The sequence below is a fragment of the Myripristis murdjan genome, chromosome 1, assembly GCF_902150065.1.
Source record: "Myripristis murdjan chromosome 1, fMyrMur1.1, whole genome shotgun sequence".
NCBI lineage: Eukaryota > Metazoa > Chordata > Actinopteri > Holocentriformes > Holocentridae > Myripristis > Myripristis murdjan.
The window spans coordinates 20,220,366-20,242,409 of record NC_043980.1 but is presented as its reverse complement, the minus strand read 5'-3'; the positions used below and the strand labels follow the sequence as shown (position 1 = coordinate 20,242,409).

Here is a 22,044-nt window from a genome sequence, read left to right as displayed (position 1 = left end):
TAAACAATAAACTTCAATGAAAACTTATAAATGTAAATTTAAGTCTAGTCTACACAATTTAAGACAGAATTCCAAGAAAAACTGAAACTGCTATGAAGGCAAAGTGTGGTCGTATTCTACATTAATATTCTTTGGTTTTTCATTGATTCGCTAATCTGCAAAGTATTCCATACAGCTTTTGTAAACATTTAAAGTGCACTCATTTACTCACTTAAGTGTATAATAACAATGTGCAATGTACTCAGTGATGAAGACCTGTATTTTGAGAAGTATCAAGGTATCTGGACAAATACGAGGGTAAAACTTAGGAGGAGGGCTGATGCATGATGAACACTGATACTTGACTTGAGGAATGATTACAGCTGAGGGGGAGAAGCAAAGATTTTCCTAATATGATTTCTGTATACTGAAATAGATCATCTTCATTAATTTTTTTTTCTCCAGGGAGCATGGCCCAGACGCCTCAAGCTGTATACTTTTTCTCTTTGGCTGGCTCCTCAGTGTACTCTTGGAAAAGAGACTACTGTTACCATTCCACCAAGCGACAAGTGGGGATTATAACCATGTGTGCCAGAAACCCAGGCTGGACTCTGCAGCAGAAACTAAACAAGATTGTTTGGGGTTTTTAGCATGATTAAATGGCAGTGTTTAAAGGGCAAGTTCGCTATTTTGGAACCTATTCCCTAATTACAGATGACCTGGCATCATCCTCATACAGACAGACCATCATTACACCGGTCGCTTCAGCATTGACCCTGATATTGATGTGCTGCAGTCTCCCACATGGCTACAACAGTGGGGCAATGGGGCAATTGTTGCTTTTTTGTAACAGGAAGCTCAGTGTATACTCTGAGAATGTTTTCCTGAAAAAGGGTTTGCAAGCCTATCATTAAATCAGCAGAACTGCTTTGTGTGGAACAAAACTACTTTTCAAACCAAGTACTACCTTTCAAACTGTAAAGTTCTGCGGTGCAGCTAGACTTCAGAGTCCTATGTGGACACAGACATAACACATCCCATAAGAATCCTACTGTCTAAGCCCATAACTTTTGACAAAATGCGCATTCTGAGCTTGGCAAGAGTATACATCAATCTTCCCGTTTTGGAAAAATAGTGTCATCTTAGTTTTTTAAAGCCATTTACGATTGACCGTTGACGGCTGTTGTACTTGAGTGGAAGCCTGCAGCACATCATCACATGTCAACACATGTCAACCTCAATACTGAAACAACCAGGGAAATGATTCTTTCTAAGACTGAGGATGATGCCAGGTAATCTGTAAATAGTACCTAGGTTCCAAAATGGCCTGCTTGTCCTTTAAGTAATCAGGTTAATCAGATGTATTGAGTAGGCCATGACAATGATGAGGGAGCAGTGGGGGAGCTCCAACAGGGGGGGAAACCTCTGTTTTGCATTATTAGATCAACTGGAGCCTTTGGAGTCCACCACTCTGGAGACATTACTTTCAATTAACCTGCGGGATGACCATCACAGCTATCTCTTTCTATGTCAGTCTGTAGGGAAGAGCTAAGAGGAATATTTAGTTCCAAGGAACTAGCTGTCTGTATATGCTTGTATGATGATTTATTTGTGGCGTGTGTGTGTGGATGGGGGGACTGAGGTTTGTGTGTGCATGCATATATCTGTGGGCTGTCATAAATATCTATCTATCTATCTAGCTATCTATCTAGCTATCTTTCTATCTATCACACACACACACACACACACACACACACACACACACACACACATTAATATGCCATTAGGCTTCAAAATCAAGCACAATTTAAGCTGCTGTTTTATGTTAGGCAGATAGTTTTAGGGGAAAAAAAGATGGTTTTAAAGTTTGTTGTTGGAATAGGCTTTAAAATAGCTTCTAAAAATAATTATATTTACTCTGGAATTACTTTTCAGACAGCATGACTACAGAAGCTTCACAATGGCTGAAGAGATAAATCTGGTCCCAATTCAGCACTACTGTTCCTAGGTACATCATGAATATGGACACACATCACTAAGGTTATAATGCTGGTCTAGAGGCATTTAAGGAATCCAGTCTGGACAGGACATAGCTTTGCTCTTAGCAGCTTTTCAGAGCCAAATAAAGATCGAAATAAAACTTAGAGTATGTTTGGCAAAGTCCTAATCACATCATCCTGGTGTGACAGTTAAGCTGCTGACAGACTGACACCCCTACAGCTAACTCTGACTGGGGTGTGTGACTGTGTGTATGTGCTGCCCCATGAGCCTCAGATAGACGTGCAATCTGTGTTAAGCAATGACGTCGTTGGTCTGCAGGCAGTGGAATTAGCTTCACTCTTTAATGGAGCCTAATGAATCATTGACAGGCAGCAATAATTAATCATGTTGGCTCTTCTGTGTTGCCTATCCTCAATGCTTAGTAATTTAAATCTATTGCTTGTCAAATAGCTTATGTTAATTACTTTCAGAGTAAACTTTCTGCTTTGAGAAAAGATGGTAATTTTGTTTTTATGACAGTTGACAGTTTCAGGATAGTAAATACTTTAATCAGCATATGGACTCAATTTCCACCCATTTAAATATGCGTTTTATTTTAGATTATAACATAGATATTTTGAGGACCATTTTCCTGCATTATTTTTGACAAAGAAGCCAAAGTTGAACATATTAGTTTTGCAGTATGGCCCAGTTCTCTCTAAGCATTTAAATAAGATACACAAAGCTATAATGTTCAAAGCTTTTGATGATAATGCCTGTTCCTTGTATAGGCATAAAGCTTGTCCAAAGTGTGTATTCTCCTAGGGTTTAGGCCACACTGTGGCATCATTAACGTTGAAAAGACACATTGGGCTCTAGTTTCGCAGACCTGGTGAGGCGGGCAGCACAGCCTGGCCACTGGGTGTGGCCAGGTGCATTTTGCAAGTTTGGCACGCCGTGCGCCGTGGCGCAAGTACTCCACCGTTCCTCCTACTGGCGCATGGGAGGAGAGAAGGTGTGGAGTGGGTTTGACAGAGCTGATTCACTTTAAACCAATCAAATGAGCCCCTGTCCTCGCCTTTAAAATGTGCTGCGCGAAGGCGTAATGAAAGTCTACATTGCTGCCTGCTGCGCTGCCACTCCCATCTTGGCGCACCTCGGTCTGCGAAACTAGCAAACCGCCTGCCCCTGGTCGAACCTAGCTCTGCGCGGGGTTCACCTCACTGCGCCACCCTCCGCTGTGCTGGGAAACTAGAGCCCATCATGTTTAGACTAATCCATGTGTGCATGCATCTGCAAATGTTTTTGCCCGTGTTTCTGCATTGTGATGAAATCAGTGTTTCCATAGTGCAATGCGCAATTCTCGACTGTGATAGAAGCTTTTCTGTCTGTTTTCTTATCACATTCCTACCACAAAACGCACAAAACGCTGAGCTTACCCTAACACAATCAGATCAGCAGCTCATTTTATCGGATTCAGTAACACATCATCCTATTGATTCTGTGTAGTGTAGCCTATCTCAAAAAGCTGAGATGAAGGAAATGATTGCCCGAATTCAGAGTGAATATTTTCTGTGTGAGATGAAGAAGTGCTTGCTGGCCTGACTTTAATTTTACAGCACACCTACTTAAGCTGAGAGCTGCAAAGTTGCAGTGATTTTCCTTGCTCAGAGGCAGCAAGATCCCTGATTGATGCCACATACAGTTTTGCATGCCTCACTTGCAACAGTGACATTTATAATGGATTGTCTTGTTAAAGTGGTGAAAGCTCATATTATGAATAAACATAATTACCTGTCAGCTCTTTACGCTTTAAGTTAATGCATATCTCAAAACTTTTTTCACTGCCATCTAAAATGATAAAATATACTGCAGCCCTTGTGAAGGGCATGTAAACATTCACAAATTCAGAAATCTCATTGAGGTTGATAATAATGTGAAGAAGCCCCAAATCACAGCTAATTTTGGGTACCACTTGAAGTAGTCCTACTTTAATATATATATAATATATATATATATATATATATTTTTTTTTTTTTGATATTGGTGTGACTGACTCAACTCCCATGCCACTCTCCTAAACTTTATTTCTAAGAATATTCTGGCTGACTCAGAAGGCACTGACAGGTGTGGGGGTAGTAGAAATTTTTAAGTGTCAACTTATTGAGTCTCAAAAGTCCAGTCACAACATCTTGTTTTTTTTTTTTTTTTTTTTGTATGGGTCATAATATACTGTATTCTGTAGCTATAAACACCAGCCACCCTAACCCAAGGAAGAAATATCATAGTCTCAAGTGCATTTTTGTTTACCCCCAGGATGTTTGGACGCTGCTCTTGCCAGTGCTCCCATGCATTAACGCAGATGAACTTAGCTCTCTGCCTTCTCTCTCCCATTTCTCAGGTGACCACCCTGGTGAACACCAGCAACAAAGGGCCATCCAGTAAGAAGAAGGGGCGCTCCAAGAAGGCTCATGTTCTTGCTGTGTCTGTTGAGCAGGCCACCCAGAACTTTCTGGAGAAGGGTGAGCAGATTGCAAAAGACAGCCAGGACCTCAAGGAGGAGCTCATTGCTGCTGTAGAGGATGTTCGCAAGCAAGGTGAGTCAGCTGAATGTTGTCATGCAGACACTGTGGTAGAGCTGATTTGTGGCATCATAATACTTCTTTGATGGTCAGCGAACTGCATGGTGATTGTGCAGTATCCCAGTCACTTTTAGCACTAGACATCTTGCAATCTCTCACTGCCTCAGCAATAATGTTCTATTAACTTTCTACTCCACAGAGCAGTATTATGTGGCTCACGCACTCAGTCTGTAGCATGGTGTGTATTCTGGCTTGGATACATTTTTCTAGAGCATCATTCATCATCAGTGAAGGATCCCTGCAGGTTGTCACTCCCTTTGGAGCTCCTGCTGCATCTGTGTCCCAGAGGCATGGAAATGGGAACTATAATGTGATACTACAGTTTGCCTGTTATCATTCTCTTTATTTGTTCTCCAAAACTTTGGAAGAGGCCTACTATGAATACTATTAAGAATTTGTTTATTGTTTCTCAAAAATCTTATCACTGCCTGATAATCATTCTTTATTTTGTATCATATAATGCTGTTTAGTATCTCTCTTTCTCACGCTCTCATTCTATCACTCTCACTCTCTCACTCTCTCTCTCTCTCACACACACACACATACACATACTCAGTGAGTGGTAACTTTATTAAGAATGCATTGCAAGTGCCAGGTGCCCCCCTTTTGCCCTCTGACGCATGGATTAAGGAAGGTGCTTGTAATATCCCATATTCCACAGGGATCTTGACTCACATTTCTATATTTTTGGTGATACATTCATGATGCCAACATCCTGAATGCCATTGGAGTAATCAAAAGTGACTGTTGTATCTGTAGATCCATGGTGAGATGATGTTTGTTATCTGACATGGTGCATTATCCTGCTAGAAGTATCCATTTGAAAAAAGGATAGACTGTGACTATGAAGACATGCACTTGGTCAGGAACCTGGTTATATTTAGCTGTGCTGTGGACATTAAACAATGCTCGATTGAGCTAAGGAGACCTGTGCCAAGACAAGATTACAAGACCAGCTAGCACCATTGACAGGTTGCTAGCTGGCAGAGGGTGAGGAGAGTAACTCCTGACCCTCTGCCTCACCGTTCTGGCAAATAGCCACTGTACACAGTCTCAGTTATAAGCTTCATTTATCATACAAGCTATATTTGTATGGTACAGTACAGAACTTTTGGGGTCTTTGGGGAATGGGAACAAGTGGGTGTTTTCAGTGTCCCATGCACATTTTGTATACATCAGTGTTTCTCTTGGGTCCCCCCCAGGCTTTTTTTTTTTTTTTTTTTTTTTTTTTGCTATTTAAACATATAAGAAATATTTTACACATATGTGTTTTAGTTGTTTTTGGTGACACTGAGGGATTACAATGAGCATTTAAAATCTTTAAAAAAACAAACAAACAAACAAAACAAAACAAAAAAACTTTGCTCTGGGGGGTCAAGGGGGTGAGTAGTAGAGGTTCTGTTTTATTTAAAGAGCTATTTAGGTAGTTAGGAAGACACATAAAGTACATGACACATAAACTTGGATCCCAAAACACAGCAAAGAGGCCAGGCTGTGACTGGCTGTTTTCAGAGCTCAAAATCTCACCAGCCATTGCATTAACAGTGGATTGAATGGTATTGATTAACAACACTTGTAAAGTCCCCGTGCTGTGTAAAGGTCATTTGCACCTTTGAACAAGCAAAATATTACATATTGTACCTTTAGGTAAGGTATTTATGTCAGCTGTTCAGTTGACAGTGTCAGCGGTACATTTAACCTGTTGTGGGAGAAGGTATTTCTAAGCAGTGTCTTTATTCTTTTGAGCACTGAAAAGCCTTTCTCTGACTTTATGGTTGTTATTTGATTTGTACTGTGAGTGTGAGGTACTCTGTGTTTCAGGAAACACCTCCTGTAGGTTGACACAGATAAAAATCTATACTTTGAAGACATATTTGCAGATGTGGTTTATTTCACACTTTTATATGCACGAACTGTCCTGCTCAAAACATGTGTAGGAAAGTTGTTTGTGAATTTAGAGAAACACTCACCGTTTAACAAGAAAGTTGCAGCCAAATATCTATTGAAAGCAACCCGATACCTGGCTTTGAGTAACATTGTGTCACACATCTCATATGCCATTTGTTGCAAATATGTTCTGTCTAGTTCATGGGTTGACATCATTGTACTGATTGTGAATGGATGGCATACATTTTGAATTTTGTTAACTGCGTCCATAAAATTTGCCTTGACTTTGTGTGATTGTATAGCATTGATATTTCTCTTCTGAAGTTGCTCATAGAGTGAGTCTGCACGTGCCATGATTTGATGGAACAGCTGTGAGGAAAGAAAAATTAAATTCTTTAGCCTTTAGCATATGGCACAGACCTTTAGCCCCCTTTACTGTGGTAGCGGCGAACTCTCAATACCTGAAAAAATGTTGGAACATTCCATCATAATGTTCCTGAACTATACTGTGCTGACAACATGACTATTAAAGATCCAGTGTCTTAGATGCTTGCAGCAGTCTGCGTACCACAGCGTTGTTGAAAACAGAAACTCTCTTTGGAGACTGAGACAAAAAGGCTTTTCCCAAGGAATGTCTCTGCAGCAGGCTGAACCAACAGATAGCAATTAGCTGAAACATGGCAAGAAACAAAATCAAAACCAAGATCAGTTTTGTTCTTCTGAAAAATACCAGTTCATTGTCAGAATGTTCAGATGATCTGTGCATTGTGAAAAACAGGTTCAGCCGTTATTTCGGTGACCATGGAACATAAGAACAAGTCATAATCGGTACTCAGGTTTGTCATCTTTTACTGAGTGAATACACCTGGGGGCAGCAGTGTTGACACAAATAGGCCTACAGGAAATGACTCAGATTTGTGGCATCTCATTTCTCCGGTCACTGTACACTGGGCTTGACTCCAATAATTTAACAATATGTTAAATTATTATTATTCTTTTAATAACGTAAATTACTTATGAAACACACCTAACAATTCAGCTACCAATGGATGTGCAGTAGAATGCATGTGATAACATAGATTGAAAAATAAGCCAGAGTGATACCTCTTCTCTGAATAGACAAGCTAAGCCAGTGCGCTGCTGTTAGCCAGTGAAAATAGAGCGGAGTGGCAACTCTCGATTTGTTACACAATCTATGTCAGTGCGCTGCTGCAGTATAACAACTATAACAAGCGATGCTTAGCCTGGCGGGGGGGCAAGAAAAGCCTGCCGGCCCGCCAGGCCTATAAAGCACTGGGGGAAACCCTGTAAATATATATATATATATATATATATATATATATTTTTTTTTTTTTTTTTTTTTTTTTTTTTTCTTTTCTTTTTTCATGGGGCCGCCCCTGGGTTAGGGTTAGGTAGCTGTGGTTAGGGTTAGGTAGCTGTGTGGTAATTAATTTTAAGTTGTCTGCTGTAGATGCTCTTGCATTGCGGTTTGGGTTAGGTGGTGAGACAGCTGAATCTACAAGACCATGGAATACACCTGGGCCTCCAGTGACATCTCAGTGATTTTTGTCTTGTCATACCCCGTCAGGTCTAGTTCATGCAATCATTATCTTTGAAGGAATATACTGATTTTTGTGTGATTTTGGACACTTACATGGTAACTATGGTTGTTGTGTTTCTGTGCAAGCTTGGCCCACTCTTTAGTGACAGGGTTAGGGTTACCAACTGACCAATCTTGCCCTAGTAATCCACAGCACACCATGGAGACTGAATTACTTAAATTCTTTTTCTTAAGAAATTGGAAAATGATTCATTATTGCACACATCTGTGATGTACTATAATGTGAATAAATATTATAGCAAGGAACTTTGTTTTTAGTTGGAAGAATTTTGATGAGGCTCTGGTCCACTTGCCCGAAGGACTAGCCACAGCTGCCCTCTTATAGCACAATTCAAATCCCATCACAGTATTCAGGAGGGAAAAAGGGCATAATTATGTTTTTGCCATATTGTGTAGCCCAGATATAATATATAATATTTTGTATTTAACCACACACAGAGATGTGTGCACACACACACCAAACACCAAACACACACACACACACACACACACACACACACACACACACACACACACACACACACACACACACACAGCCTTTCTCTCTCCTGTTACAGCCTTAAGAATTGTTTACTTAATTGGCTCAGCAATTAGCCTCAGTTTTGCAAGATAACCTCATAATCAGTACTAATTAATGGTTTAGAATGGGTGCCCTTGACACATGCTGTTATCTGCTGTATCATAGCAGTCTTTTCTGTCTACTAGTTGACCATAAACCCAATCAACATTAATTAGCTCAGAGTGCAGTTGAAGCCAGAGGTGAAAGCAAAGCCTACAAGAATGATTATCTGATTCATAAGTAAGCACTCCCACATAATGTGAATATGAAAGATGCCACTGAACTGATGAACCATTTTGATTTTCTCTTAGTTGGGGATACCTCCCTTACTTCCTATGTTACCAGTATGATCCAGTGTTGTAATTATAGTCTTATACAATGAGATCTGCTTAGATGTGATCAATTGCCAACTTGCATCAGGACTAGAGATGTCACAAAACGGCACAGGCTGAAATTCAACCCTTCATCATAGACAGCAACACTATTGAAGACGGCTACAGTAGAGATCATTATTTCAAAGATGCTCACAGCTCTGGGGTCCAGTATGGGACTGAACTGAAGTAAAAAACAAACAAACAAACAAACAAAAAACCATATAATATTGTGACAGAATTTATCTATAGATCTGCCAGTCTAATTATAAAAAATATACATAGTGGATAAAGACCTAACATGCCCAAACATACAAGGTAGATTGACACTGAATAGTAATGAAAATATTTTTTAAGGGTTAATGGAGTAATACTACTTGGTCTAATGGTGATGTGAACTGGGATATGGTAGGAATCAGGCAGTGGTGGAAAGAGTACCAGAAGTTTCTACTCAAGTAGCAGTATTGTTCCTATGATAATATTGTACTCAAGTAGAAGTAAATAACTAATGTAAATATCTACTTAAATAACAGTTAAAAAGGACAAGAGCACAAAGTTCAAACTAACTAGAAATTTAGACATTTCAAAAAAGTGCACCACAAAAATAAAAACAGCTTATTCTTCTAATCTTTACTAACTGGCCATTTTTTGTGAAAGGCCCCATAATCTGTGATTTTATGAATGCCTAGTTTCTGATGATTACAGAGAGCATGTAGAATTTGTACTCTGGAGTGGATGTAATTTAAAATGTATCCAAACACAATACTTCAGCAAAAATGTACTTAGGTAAAACTAAAACTACTAACGTTCAAAATACTCAAAAGTACACAAGTACACAAAAAAGCTTAATTACAGTAATGTAAATGTCGTTGGTTACTTTCACCCCTGGAATCAGGGCAGTCTATATGCCCAGGGAAGGGTCAGATAACAAACAGTCTTTTCCTACATTACCACTATGTCAAGCCACCAATATATGTAACGTTGTTTTTCAGAGACAGCCCCAAGCTCCTGTTGAGTTGGAGACCATTTTGTTTCAGCAGAGATCGTCCCACCCAAAGCATATCAAAGATGTGGACAATAGTCTGGTAATAGTGTAGTAAGTTGGGATCCAAGAGTTCAGGAAAAACAGCTAAGATCAATTCTTTATGCCTCTCCATATTTTATTTTACAGTGAAATGAAGTGAAGAGAAGTGAACAGAAAGTGAGAAGTTATGCAGTTATGATGTGCACTTTGGGGTGTTGCCCAGGAGGGTGGGGAGTCTCCACTCCAAGTCAAAACCTGAGGCACTGGGGAAGCAGAGGGTCTGCAGTTGTCCAGGTCAGGGCGATAACACTCACCACTGAGCTGCCTCTGATCAGTGAAGTGATGAGTGAGTTTGTGGCAAGAGGGGTGATGATGGAGACAGGACCAGCAGGGACGGGAGCAGGTATAGCTTTGGGAGCCCAAGAGTGTCTTTCTTCCAGGAGCAGTTGCCTGAGGGCAGTGTGGGGCAGAGTTTGATTGTTACCTCCGTTAGCTATTATAGCTTAGTTCGTTGATGAGATCTTCATTAAAGCAGACCCTCCAGGTCTTCGAGGGCCAGAAAGTGGTTGGTGGTGCAAAGTCAGGGGACACCAGTGATACAGTAGTAGGCTGACAGGTAACTCCACTCATGTTGCCCTTGATTGCCACCTCAGACCACGGGATGTTCCGATGCTCGAGTGTCAGACAGCTGACAGGGAGAGCAGCTTTCCAGGGAATAGTGGCTCCTCAACAACAGTCCCCTTATCCCCCTCAGCCAGGCACTAGCAGTCCGAGCAATGATTTGAAGCAGAGGTGGCTATTTGGGTGATAGAGTTTATTATAATGTCTGTAAGAACGACATGTATTTGTCTTTTAAATGGAGAAGCACAATGCCTCCACCTCAGAAACCTGATCTCATTTCTTAGCAGTTAAGTACTCTGCATGCCAGAATAATAGGCCAAGTGTCTCCATGAGTAATATGAATGCAGATGGAGACAGGTAACAGTGGGGAAGCAAAACCATTCAGGTCTGACTGAAATTGCAGTGCTTATATTTAGTTCTACCTTTTTCTTTGTGGGCAAAATTGGAACCCTTAAGTATTTTGTGTTTGGAATGATAAATATAGCGATATTAGTAAACACTTCATTTAAATAGCGCCACCTATTTAAATGAAATGAAACTTTGCTGGCTTTCAGCAGAGTTTGGAAAATATTTTTTTCTTATCAGTGAGCAAGCTAATTTGCATAGTCTATAACAGCATTAGTTTTAGATTGATATGTCACTCAAAACTTTGTCCCTCTACTGTGGCAGACATGGTGCCATGTCAGCAGTTTTATAGTGCGGAAGAATGCCAAAAGTCAGAATCACTATATTAGTGTCTGTTCACTGTAATTGACAACCATCTGACAAATTACTAGTTTCAAGTTGTTTTCTACATCGTTTGGAATTGAAAGTGAGCTGTATTTGGGAAATTACTTGTAATGTAATCTATCACCATTTTTTTAGTCCTTATTGAAAGAAGTGTGTTTATAGGTTACATTTTTATTTCAGTGCACAGTAATTTGTAACATTACTCTTCATATTGTAAGTCCCACAAGATGTGGCTATTACAAACACGGATGAAGATACAAAATGTTTATCTGTTATCTGTTTGTTATCTGACAGGACTGACCCTGTTTGTTGGCTGACCAAGCTGTCAAAAAAAAGGAACAAACAAACAAGCAAACAAACAAACAAACAAACAAACAAGCAAAACAAACACACAAACAAACACACAAACAAACAAATACATATATACATTCATACATACATAGCTTCTATGAGTATTTCTGTTGTTGATTGTTGAAACTTTTACCAGATTTTAAGAGACTCTGTAAGCAGTAGTGTTGCATTTCACTTGGCCTTGTTTTTTTCACTTCAGTAGTACATTAATAGCGTTTTTCCACTATACAGAGCCGAGCCGTGAAGGGCCGTGCCGGGCTGAGCCCAGCACGGCCTTGTTTGGCCTTGGAGTGTTTCCATTGCTTATGGTACCAGCAGGTCGGCGTCATAGAATTAGAGAGGCGCGCTCGTTGCCATGGAGTTGTTATAGTAACAAGAGGAGCTGTCAGTTGTTAGCCTACATTAGCTTTTTGCCACTTTTTTTAATAGACAAAATATTGTTTGAATAAAAAACCCACAGGCCGGTAGCAGGTGGGCTGGCCGCGGCACCGGTCAGCGTCAGGCGGATGCTTGACACTGACCGGTGCTGCGACCGGTGCCGCGACCGGGCCGCCGACCGGGGCCGCGGGTCGCCTGATGCCATCATCATCATCTTCACGGATGCTCTGCCATCTACGCTTAGTGGTCACATTTCCATTTCCATTTGTAAGAAAAATGTAAACTGGGCTACACAACAGAAAAACCCAACAAAAAACTCAGCAAGCAAATCAATTTCTTCCATAATCTCTCCAGAAACTAATGTTTGTAAATAATAGCCCACTGGCTGAAGGTTTAATGGTTGTCACTTGTCACTTGTCAGTTTGTAGCAGCCTGGTTAACTGACATTCTAATGGACCAATCACGAAGGAGATCATATTTAGGCCCGCCTCCGTGGCCCCGTTCTAACCGGGCCAGCACCAGATGTCAAACCGGGCTGAAATCTTTCACGGTTGGTTCCGGGAACCAAGCGGGCTGGTGTAGTGGGAATGAATGCGGAACCGTGAATTTCACAGCACGGTGCGGCACGGCACGGCAGTGGAAAAATGCTATAACTACGTGTGATGGCTGAATGTGGATCTTGCCACCTTGCCATCTCAATTTTGAAGAAAAAACATTGCCTGCCTGGAAGCCAAGGTCAGAGAGAAAGACAAGCTCATCCTGGAGTTCTTCACTCTTGCCATGGCCCAGGCAATACACCTCATGGTCCTAGGCACCTGTGAGTACTAAATTTAGTTTAAAAAAAATATAGTTTGTGCTCAGTAGCTGTGTACAGGTTAGAGGCTGTGGACATCCAGGCTGAGGCTATAGCAACTGGAATGCAACCAGCCAATTTCACTCCCATGACTGCTTCTCTCCAGGAAAGGACAATGATCCCACTCTTCCGTGGTCTGGCTCCATCACCACAGGAGTTCCAGAGCCTGAGGCTGCATCAGCCCAGCCTGAGGATCAGTGGGTTCTCATGGGAGCAAAGCCTAAAGCAATAGACAGTTTTTCTCCCTGTCATGTCCACGCAGAGGGACGGTCACTTGTCAGCAGGAGTAGAGGCAAGGCCTTGGTTGGTTCAACTCATCAACCTGAGTTAAACTCATCTCGTCAGCTGGAGCACTGGACTGTTGTCTGCAAGGACAGGCATGGTGCAAAGCACTGGTCTCCCCCTCCACCTACACCTTGGGACCTCCTGCTGGCCAACAGGTTTGACATCCTGGATATGCAGGAGTTTCTTCCACTGGAGGGATGCTCGCGTCTTCCATCATCCCTTCTTGGATGAACAATAACTTCTTGAAACTAAATGAAGAAAAAAAAAAAAAAACTCTTACTTGGCCTCAAGCTAAAAGAAATATACTCTCTTGCAAACTTGGGCATCTGACTCTGAGATTAAAGAGTCAGTAATATTTCACTTCACACATAAAGAAGGTGGCCAAAACAGTTTTTTTATCACATAAGAAACATTTCCAAAGTGTGGCTGTTCCTGTTATATAAAGATGCTGAAAGACTTACTCATGGTTTTCAGTCTCTGAATGATCTGTTATAGGATTAATTTGTAGGCCAATAAAATAACTGGTTGTTTTTTTTTTTTTTTTTTTTTTTTTTTTTTTTTATCAATTTCTTGACTTCCTTCATAAGGTAAAGCTACGTAATAAGTAGCATAATACACTCAGAGGTGGTCATCTATCGAAAAAGTCACCCTCACGAAATGTGCATGTCAAGGGTTACATGCATATTTCATCAGCAGCTATGTTTCAATTTATAAACATGACCTGGCAACAAGAGGTAGGACTAAGCATATTTTCACTTAATTTTCCTAGGGGGCAGTCAAGACTGGTTGGCTTGATATCTACAGTTATATCTGCAGTTGTCTAAGCTGATAGTGACCTAGTAAAATAACCTGGTAGTTCTTTTTCAAGCATTGCCAGGTAATGTAAACCAAATGTGTGTTGAATGTTGTGATATACAGTTATTTCTTGCACTGTGCTCTAATGTTTGATTGAACAGACGGGAGAGGAAATCTGCATGCACACCATATCACATGGCTTCTTGTGGCTCACATATACAGGATTTGTTTGCCCCAGTTCTGTCATTATATAGAGGTGCCATAGATTGTGTTACCCACCAAACCTAATGGGTTTGTCAACTTTTATCCCTGCATACACCCACACTCACATTATCTCTCTACTTTGATGATGGCATTTTTTATGATGAATGGCTGTGTTTAGTTTGATCAGTATCAGGAGAGAAATATAAAAACTAATGTATATAAAATTTTGGTGTGACGTTAAATATGACTGATTGGTACCCAGTAAACCTTGTTGTGTGTAGCTTCAGGAACATAATGATCCTAGTTTCCAAGCAATTTGCCACTCATAATTGAACATTTTACTATATCTGATAGTGTGTAACCTTGCTTCATTTTAACACCTTACCCATGCCCATCTCAATAGCAGCAGTTTGGCAGTTTGAAAACTATGTCCTCACTAAAGCATATCATCTGCATCTTGTTCATCATTTTGAGAGCTCTACTTGTGATGAGATAGTGTCACTGTTTGTTGTTTTCCAAGTGAAGATACTTCTGTGTGCTGAGTGGAAGTCAGTGAGCCTTTACGTGAGTCAGATGTTTGTCCCCAGAATGGAATTGGATTCCAAGTTCAATACTGCCATCAGCAGAGAGAGTGAATGGAACTCAGCGTATGTTGTGTTGTACTTATATTCCTCATCTCGCACTGTCAGCTCCTCTCGGCTATTGGAGTAGTTGAAGACCGAATTTGACAGTGCCGGCATGAAATGAAATAGATCAGCACCTTACAAGTCATCAGCACCATACCTTAAAAAGGACAAGATCCGAGTTCTAACCTGCTTCTCATCACATGAGCTAAATCCTAAAATCTGTTTTAACAACAACAATGGAGGACATCTTACCTCTTCAAGACCTACTTTTGATTCATGTAGCTCCTTTTTGCATTTATATTTGTGCACAGGACCTTTCCACTGACCTTCTTTACCTAATGGTAAAATGCTAATGGTAAAACTTTTTTTCCCGATGAAAGGAATAATCAATCACACTCAATCCACTTCTTTTCTAGGACCAGCTGTCCTTGAAAGAAGCCTTAGAAGCCCAAAGACCTAACAAAATATTAAACTTAATATGAAGAAAATGAAACCAAATTCTCCACATCCCCTGTCTTATTAAGTATCTAATATTATGAAAAAGGTGGGCATGCTTCAAACCTCTTCAGGATAGAAGTGGATTGTAGATCGGGCACTCTCTTCACTCTCTCATCACACTCTACTTGTTTGCTACATTGAATAAAACTCCATTTCAGGTCAAGAGAGGGACCAATTTTATCAGTAGGATTAGATTATATTCCACTAATAGTTGGAAAATTACGAATCAGCAAAATATGCTATGCTATTCCCCTTTGGCAATTGCTTGATCAGACAGTATGGAGGTGGAGAGTGACAGGAAAGGCTTGGTTAATTCAGCAGAACCACTTCCATTAATAATGAGTTTAAATAATGAGTTTAAATATGTTTTAGGTGTGCTTCTTGTGGAAGTAAGGGCTAATTCTATATACTCGATGATGGTTTAATAATTTTATATTAGTTTTTACCTATTTTTGGGGCCCCTGTCAGGCAAGGGCCCTTGGAATTGTCCTAGCTTTTCCCCTATATACGGCGCCCCTGCCCACATGTGAACTTGTGGAAATAAAGGAATGTGAGGCACAGCCAGGCTGAAAATCAGCATTTATGCAAATCTTTCCAGGATAAAAAAAAAAAAATAAAAAAAAAAGTTCTGATGCATCTTATTTTTGTCATACAATATAATGTTTACCATAAAGGTCAGAGGTTCAAATCTTGGCCCTGGTTCATTCTGTGTGGAATTTACATGTTCTTTTCATGTTTGTGTGGGTTTCCTTGCAGGTCAAGTGAAATGAAGGGTACTGATGTGAATGTGAGCATGAATGTATTTGGCGGTAAACTTATGTGTTAGTCCTCTGATGGATGGACAATATGTACAGCCTTCCATCCAAGCTACACCTTCCCAGTAGCCTTGAATGGGAATAAGAGAGTATGGGAGATGGATGGATGGATGGAGTATAATGTTGTCATCAAAAGATCTGACCTTTGGTTTTGGGTACAATTTCCTCTGCCAAATCAGGACAATTATGATTGCCTTGACACATGATTTTGTTTTGAATACATAATAACTGCTTTTACAAAGCTCCTCTCTGGTAGTGTTAAACCATTTTCAGTGTTTCTACTGGAAACACTGTTACAAAACGTCCTTGTAAACAAAACATTATTATTAATTAAAATGAGTTTTTTTTCCCGCTTCTGAGCACTGGAGAAGGAGAGATACACAGGCTGTGCCTCGATCTGTATTTTCCCTTCCTCTGATAGGCGAAAAAAAGGTCAGTCTCCATGGGCTGCCCAAGTGACCCTGCCTCTTCCCCACACTTGTAGGTGGTCCTGGTGTTTAGGTCATTGTACAATGCCCTAAACCTTTTTTCCACCATGTCACTGCGAGTTCATCATCTCATTAACCTTTAACTTGTCTTGATTTAATTATAGAGGCTGATTTTCAGACCACAGAGAGATTCAGTAATCAGAACCTCTGAGCTGTCAGTCTCTGCTAGCTCATCACTGGGCAGACAGAGTTATGGCAGCACATAGCACAATAAATTTGTGTGTGTGTGTGTGTGTGTGTGTGTGTGTGTGTGTGTGGGCAAATGGCTGTGTATTCGGGTTTTAGTGTCTGCCTTTGCGTATGTGTGTGTGTACTCTTGTCTGCTTTTTTTCTGTGTATTCCCTTGCTTTTCTTCTGATCTTCAAGACAGTAGTTCAGCATAGCACATATTAAAAATGTACACTTTTTTTTTTTTTTTTTTTTGTAGTGTGTTTCTTATAATCATAAATAACAACGCCACTCTCTTTTTGGCTTGCTGCCCTCCATACGGTGGTCTGTGTCCAGCCTTATCTACAGAAAGCACCCCAGGAGCTGGTAGGAACTGATTGTTTTGCTCAGGGACATTTCAGCAGGGCTGACACTTTCCAACAAAAGGTTTAAACATCAGTGCTCGGTTGAAAAACAAAACCACACTGCTGCCCGTTATGTTGAAGAATTTGTTAGGGCTGAACGATATGGCAACCACACAATATTGCAGTTATTTTCACAGATATTGTGATATTGTGTAACTATTATGATGATGTGTTTTTTTTTCTAGGGTTTATACTAAAAAAAAAAAATGTTTTAATTTGTCTTAATTTGACATCTCTGTAGCACCATAGTACTTAATTTATAATGGTATTTTGTCACGTTTTATCTTTCAAAAAATTGCAGCTCCTGTGATTTCGATATTGCAGTTTCGATAATATTTCGATTAATTGTTCAGACCTAGAATTTGTCAGACTATCCTGATGAGCTCACCTGGACGGCTTCCAGGTTATAGGCCCATGGATCTCCCCATGTGGCTGCTACTGAATCATCAATGCGTTACAAACAACAGGGTGCTGTGAACGCTGGACCACGCATAAGTTATTTGGACACAAACACAGGGAATGTACATAAATTTACAGTGTTTAAAAGTACCACAGCATGTCCTACTGGTCATATAATGTACATGAGCACACACACACACACACACACACACACACACACACACACACACACACAGAGCGAGAGAGAAGTATAGAGAGAGATGAAAAAACCAAGAGATGGAGGGAGTGAAACCAAAGCACTCCAAAGTAAGGTAAAATGGAATCATCACATGACTATTAAACTTAACTGTCTCCCTTCTTCCCACTTACAGGCGAGACAATGCGTGTCGCCTCGTCTGAGTTTGCTGATGACCCGTGTTCCTCTGTGAAGCGTGGCACCATGGTGAGGGCCGCTCGCGCTCTGCTCTCTGCTGTCACCCGTCTGCTCATCCTCGCCGATATGGCTGATGTCATGAGGCTGCTGGCCCACCTTAAAGTTGTAAGTGTAATCCTCTTCCAGCTTTTCAACAATACCCCATGAGGCCTGACAGCTTTATCGGCCCTGATAAAGCATGGCCTCTAGTGGCTCAGTGCTTTCAGAAAATGACTATAACATGCCATTGTAATGACCGGTAATGCAAATATTCAGTAGTAGGTTTGGTTGATATTGTGACAATATTGACTGACTGACAAGATTGATGAGTAGTGGTGTGTTCATAAAATACTTTCACAATGAAACTTTTGATAAACAGTCATTAGTAATGTGGATATGAGCACCAAGCAGATAGAGGGACAGAACAGCTAAAACAGTTTAATAAGTTCAGAAAATTGCATCACTTTACTGTAATGCAGCCTTTAAAACCAGGAAAAGTTTTGGCCCTGGTTGTTGGCCCTGGTTCATAATAATAGCATTTATTAGTAGTAGTAAGACTAGTATTAATAGTGGTATTAAATGCAGTTATTCTGCTGAGCAACATATTTTTGGAACAAAAGCAAAACAAAGTGTTAATCAAAATTAACACTTTTACATTTTTAATTGCTTCAGAATTCAGCCTTGGAACTACTGTATTTCTTGTTAATTTATCTAACAAGTCTTGTGTAAATTAAAAATTAATTCGATTAAAATGGCATCTCCCCCGCATTTATTGCTCTTTTTGTACAATGGTGCAATGAGGTGCAGTAAATGGACTAGCATCCACTTCATACTGCCTTGTCAAAGGCATGGTCAAATGTCACAGAAAGGTGTTTTGCCCTCTGGTTATGTCATCATGGTGATGTTGTACAATCCATAGCAGTGATGATCCTTCTTATCCCAACCTCTACTCACATTAGCATATAGATGAGGCGTGGAGGAGCATTCTGCTAACACACATCTGATAGCACTGTCCCGTATCATGCCATGCTGCCATGCTGTGATTAACCAGACAGTCTCACATACTCACTGCAGAATCATTTAGAGAGCTTATTTTCCCCACTCCCTTATGTTAAAGTGGGTTATGGCCTGGAAATGGTAGTGACAACAGGGTGCCAGCAAGAGTGAGAAGGCATGGGTAGAATCTAAAACAAACTCACACCCATATGCACCCTCATACTCACTCCCTCACTCACCTCACTCTCTCACTCTTTCTCTCTCTCTGTCTCTGTCTCCCCTTTTTCCCCCAACTTCATTCTTGATGCCCACGGAGGGGCTTAACTCAAGCCAGTGTAAGCCCTGCCATCAAAGGCCACTTAAAAGTTATCTCTCCCCTTCTCTCTTTTCCATTACGCCTTGGTCTGCACTTTCATTAGGGACAGAAAGAAGTTTAGAATAAGAATGGACCCGCACAGGGAAGGAGATTGCTGAAATGAGGCCCATTTTTAACTTGCACAAGTTAATGGCTATTGTCTTTTTTCAACCTGGTTGCAATTACACTGGATTGGAAATTCATTTTAGTTCCAAAGTCAAGTGCCTTATTATTTTCAAAAAGTATGTTCTTAACATTTATTGCCTAAGTTCTGTCACTTAATGAAAACGTCTAGCTTGAAGGCTCATATGCTCTTTTTCAGGTGTGTGCACAGATTATTTGTAAGACTGTATATACATTTTGTGTGTGTGTGTGTGTGTGTGTGTGTGTGTGTGTGTGTGATAGGTGGAGGAGGCCCTGGAGGGAGTTAAGAATGCAACCAATGAGCAGGACCTGGCCAACCGCTTCAAGGAGTTTGGGAAGGAGATGGTGAAGCTCAACTATGTGGCGGCCCGGAGACAGCAGGTAACTAGACAGCCCTGTCCCTGCTCTAAATATTATACTGATTTTTATATAGTCCAAATCCCTGGTAGGCTACCTACACAGAGCTGTAAATGTATGTGAAATTTCTTTATTTTACTGCTAATTTTACAAAGCATCTTATCCAAAAAGCGCTACATTGTGTGTGCCTTTCTTGATTTGATTTGATTTGACTTGATTTCACTTGATGTGTCTTAATGAAGCGTACATGTTAAACTATCCACACCAGTGCTTTTCTGTAGAAAGATAATTTCTAGGATTTCTCCAAAACAATCCCAGTATATTAGGCAGGATCTGATTACAGGGGGAATACATGCACTGGGATCAGTTAAGCTATTTGGTTGCACTGTCTGGCCTGAAATAATGATGCCCTCAAATAATTATCGCATAGCTTCATGGCTAATTTATCTGAAATATGTGGTTCTTGATCCCAACATTGTTGGTCAGGTTTACACACATTGTGTAGGATGCTTTTCATCTCCAAACTTTATGCAGCCTTTTGTCAAGGAACTTATTACAGGCAATTTTATGCTCACTTGAAAACCTTTGTCTGTTTCTCAGGAACTCAAAGACCCCCAGTGTCGAGATGAGATGGCAGCTGCACGTGGGGCCCTCAAGAAAAATGCCACCATGCTATACACGGCCTCACAGGCCTTCCTGCGCCACCCTGATGTGGCAGCCACACGTGCCAACCGTGACTATGTGTTCAAGCAGGTACAGGAGGCTATAGGAGGCATCTCCAGCGCTGCCCAGGCCACCTCACCCACTGATGAAAAGCACGGCCATGCTGGTATCGGGGAACTGGCTGCTGCTCTCAATGAGTTTGATGTGAGTCATGCAACATCCTATCCTTTTTTCAGGGTCCCGTTAAAATCTTTACACACCCACATTAACATTAAAGAGTTTGTGGAGATACCACTATGTATTAAACTCTTTCATTTCACACCCATATTCTATCAATTGATGAAAGAATAAAGTAAATTGGAAAATATTAAAAACTTTCCAGGGGGGACTATATCTTTGACCACAATGCCCCTACTTAGATTTTTCTAATTTGTATTTTGTCAAGATAAGGATTATGGAGTGATGGGGACACACAACAAACAACAACAACTAGGCAAAGCCTGTGTGTAAGCAGAGCACAGCAGTGGACCCACTGGAAAAGGAAAAAGTGAAAAAATGGTCCTCACTAATGCTAAATTAGTAATCAAAATAATCGGGCTATTCAAAAAATGTGTGAACAGGCAGCTCGCTCTGTTTTCTTAAGCATACTGACTGAGAAACACAAGCTAGCCCCACCTTCTCTCTCTGAGATCAAAAAGCTACTTGTTTTCAGTTCAGTATGTTTTCCCTACAACCGCTCAAACATCTACTTAATATTGACAAAATGGGGTAAATAGTCAGCATAGGCTATTATTTATGCGTTGCTGAATATGGTACCTGAATTTAGGAACATTCCTAGTTTACATGCACTCTAATAGCCTGATTAAGGCAATACTCTGATTAACACATCAGTTTTTCTACTCTGCTTTTAATTAAGTTGGTCATGTAAATACTTTGACCCAGTTTCGTTCATCTTTTTAAATATGCACACGTCTCAGAAGCCACAGAGATAGTCTCCTAGATGCAGTGGCAGTGTGTTTTCATTTTATATGTATGACATCACAACACTCACATTCCACATGTGGTGAGCTGCATGAGCACATTCTGGCATCGTGTGCTTTCACATGACAGCGAGAATAGTGCTGCTTGCAGTGGAAGTGTACTGTACGTGCATTGGCATGGTCTGATGAAATGATCTGACATTTCTTATCTGATATTTTGAGAAGACTGACTCAACAGCCTCTTTCCCACCACAGGGCTAGCCAGCGCTTGTTCGTTATTTACACCGCTTCATTTCTCCTATAACATTCACATTCACATTCACAATAATTTCACTTTGTTATTTTGTTTCCTCTGTAGATGAATACAGTGGCAGATGTAGAAATTCTTACATTGGGTGGCAAAGGTGTGGCACAGAGTTTTGGCTGGATGGCGCATGTAGGCTGGGCAGGGTGGGGTGGG

At 40.6% G+C, this 22,044-nt stretch overlaps 1 protein-coding gene across 2 annotated transcripts in view; it reads left to right on the top strand.

The window, feature by feature from the left end:
- Positions 1 to 22,044, top strand: part of ctnna2 (catenin (cadherin-associated protein), alpha 2) — a 438,985-nt gene that overhangs the window by 82,695 nt on the left and 334,246 nt on the right. For both annotated transcript variants that reach the window (XM_030048073.1, XM_030048108.1), the window contains exons 3-6: positions 4,361 to 4,556; positions 18,049 to 18,215; positions 19,846 to 19,965; positions 20,542 to 20,808. In XM_030048073.1, the coding sequence (XP_029903933.1) occupies positions 4,361 to 4,556; positions 18,049 to 18,215; positions 19,846 to 19,965; positions 20,542 to 20,808 (750 nt within the window). The remainder of the gene's footprint in view (positions 1 to 4,360; positions 4,557 to 18,048; positions 18,216 to 19,845; positions 19,966 to 20,541; positions 20,809 to 22,044) is intronic.